The sequence below is a fragment of the Morone saxatilis genome, unplaced genomic scaffold (genome assembly GCF_004916995.1).
Source record: "Morone saxatilis isolate NCDOM2014 unplaced genomic scaffold, NCSU_SB_2.0 Contig21, whole genome shotgun sequence".
NCBI lineage: Eukaryota > Metazoa > Chordata > Actinopteri > Moronidae > Morone > Morone saxatilis.
Genome location: NW_023339774.1, coordinates 22888138 through 22889793, shown reverse-complemented (window position 1 = coordinate 22889793; position 1656 = coordinate 22888138). Strand labels below are relative to the sequence as shown.

The window sequence follows — 1656 nt, the reverse complement described above, 5'->3', positions numbered from 1 at the left end:
ACGTCAACAACACCAACACCACCATCACCACCAACATCAACACCACTGACATAAACACAATGTCAACACCAACACCACCAACATCAACACCACCACCAACATCACCACCACTGACATCAACACTAACACTAACACCAACACCAACACCATCACCACCAACAACACCAACAACACCAACAACAACATCACCACCACCAACACCACCATCACCAACACCACCAACACGACCAACAACACCAACACCACCAACACCACCAACATCACCAACAACAACACCAACACATTACAACATTGAATTTAATGTTGACTGTTGGGTTGGCAGGTGGAGTATCAGTGTGAAGGCTTTCTGGAGAAGAACAGAGACACTGTCTACGAGGAGCAGATCAACATCCTCAAAGCCAGTCAGGTAAGAACCAGAACCACATAACGAGAACCACAGAACCAGAATCACAGAACCACAGAACCACATAATCACAGAACCACAGAGACAGAAAAAACAGAACCAGAACCAGAACCACTGAGCCATAGAACCACAGAACCACAGAGCCATAGAACCAGAACCACAGAACCACAGAACCACAGAACTAGAACCACAGAACCACAGAACCACAGAACCACGGAGCAGTATAACCAGAACCAGAACCACAGAGCCATAGAACCATAGAACCATAGAACCATAGAACCACAGAACCAGAACCACAGACCCAGAACCACAGAACTACCTTTATATGATGAAACGTATTAATTATTTGGACCTTCTTGTAAAAAAATTTAATGAATGAATGAGTTTGACGTTCGGCAGCAGAGACGCTCACTTTCACTCTCTGTGACAATAATTCCTTCCTTCCTCATCTGTGAGGTGAAAACATCAATAACAGGGTGTCCAGTCGACAGCTGAGTTCAGTGTGGAGCTGAACTGAAATACAGGAACTGGCTGTAATAAACAGACTATAGTACAGTCTGAGAGGGGAAGTGAGATCAGAAGTGGTCACTGGGTGATCAGGTCTGAACAGGCCCTCAGGGTCCACACCTACAGACAGTGCTAACTTCCCTCTTTGTGTTACTTCCTCTGCTGAAGTTCTACAGAACAGGATCCTGTGACCTCCATCTTTAATCTACCCATTAGAGTTGCTGGTTTCACTGGGATCAGAGGAGCTCTGGTAGACCTCCTTTATCCTAAAGTACTGTTCTACCTGTCCACAGGAAGTTCTGGGCCAAGGAAGTTAACTCTGTTTTTATAGAAATGTCTGACGTAAAGTCATCCCAAACAGTCGAGGTACAGTAGAGGGTGTGTTGAGACATTTCAGTTCAGTTCACAGCTCAATGAACACGTTTCAGGGTGGAGGACCTCTGTAATGTGACCTTCTTATTCTGCAGTTTAACAGTGGAACAGGTCAGGCGTGCTGTCTCTGGATCATAAAGGGTTAATGGGGAAGAACTGGGTCAAAGCTTTTGTTTGTGTTCACTCATCTTTCAGATCCTTTCTCGTCACACATCGCGTCGCTTCAGTGAAGCTGGTCAGAGGTCACAATGTGGTGACGGCCAGTTTGTACTAAGCAGCTATGAGACAACCTTATCAGACTTTAGCAGTTAGCTAGTGTTTCTGTAGTGGAGACTAAACGTTAACAATGATCCATATTAGCAGTTTGAATCCAA

General features: G+C 45.0%; 1 protein-coding gene across 1 annotated transcript in view; it reads left to right on the top strand.

The window, feature by feature from the left end:
• The window catches only part of myo5b (myosin VB), a gene marked incomplete at its 3' end in the record, with an annotated part of 19250 nt that overhangs the window by 9399 nt on the left and 8195 nt on the right, over positions 1-1656 (top strand). The window contains 1 exon segment of the mRNA XM_035667416.1: positions 323-406. Within this exon segment, the coding sequence (XP_035523309.1) occupies positions 323-406 (84 nt within the window).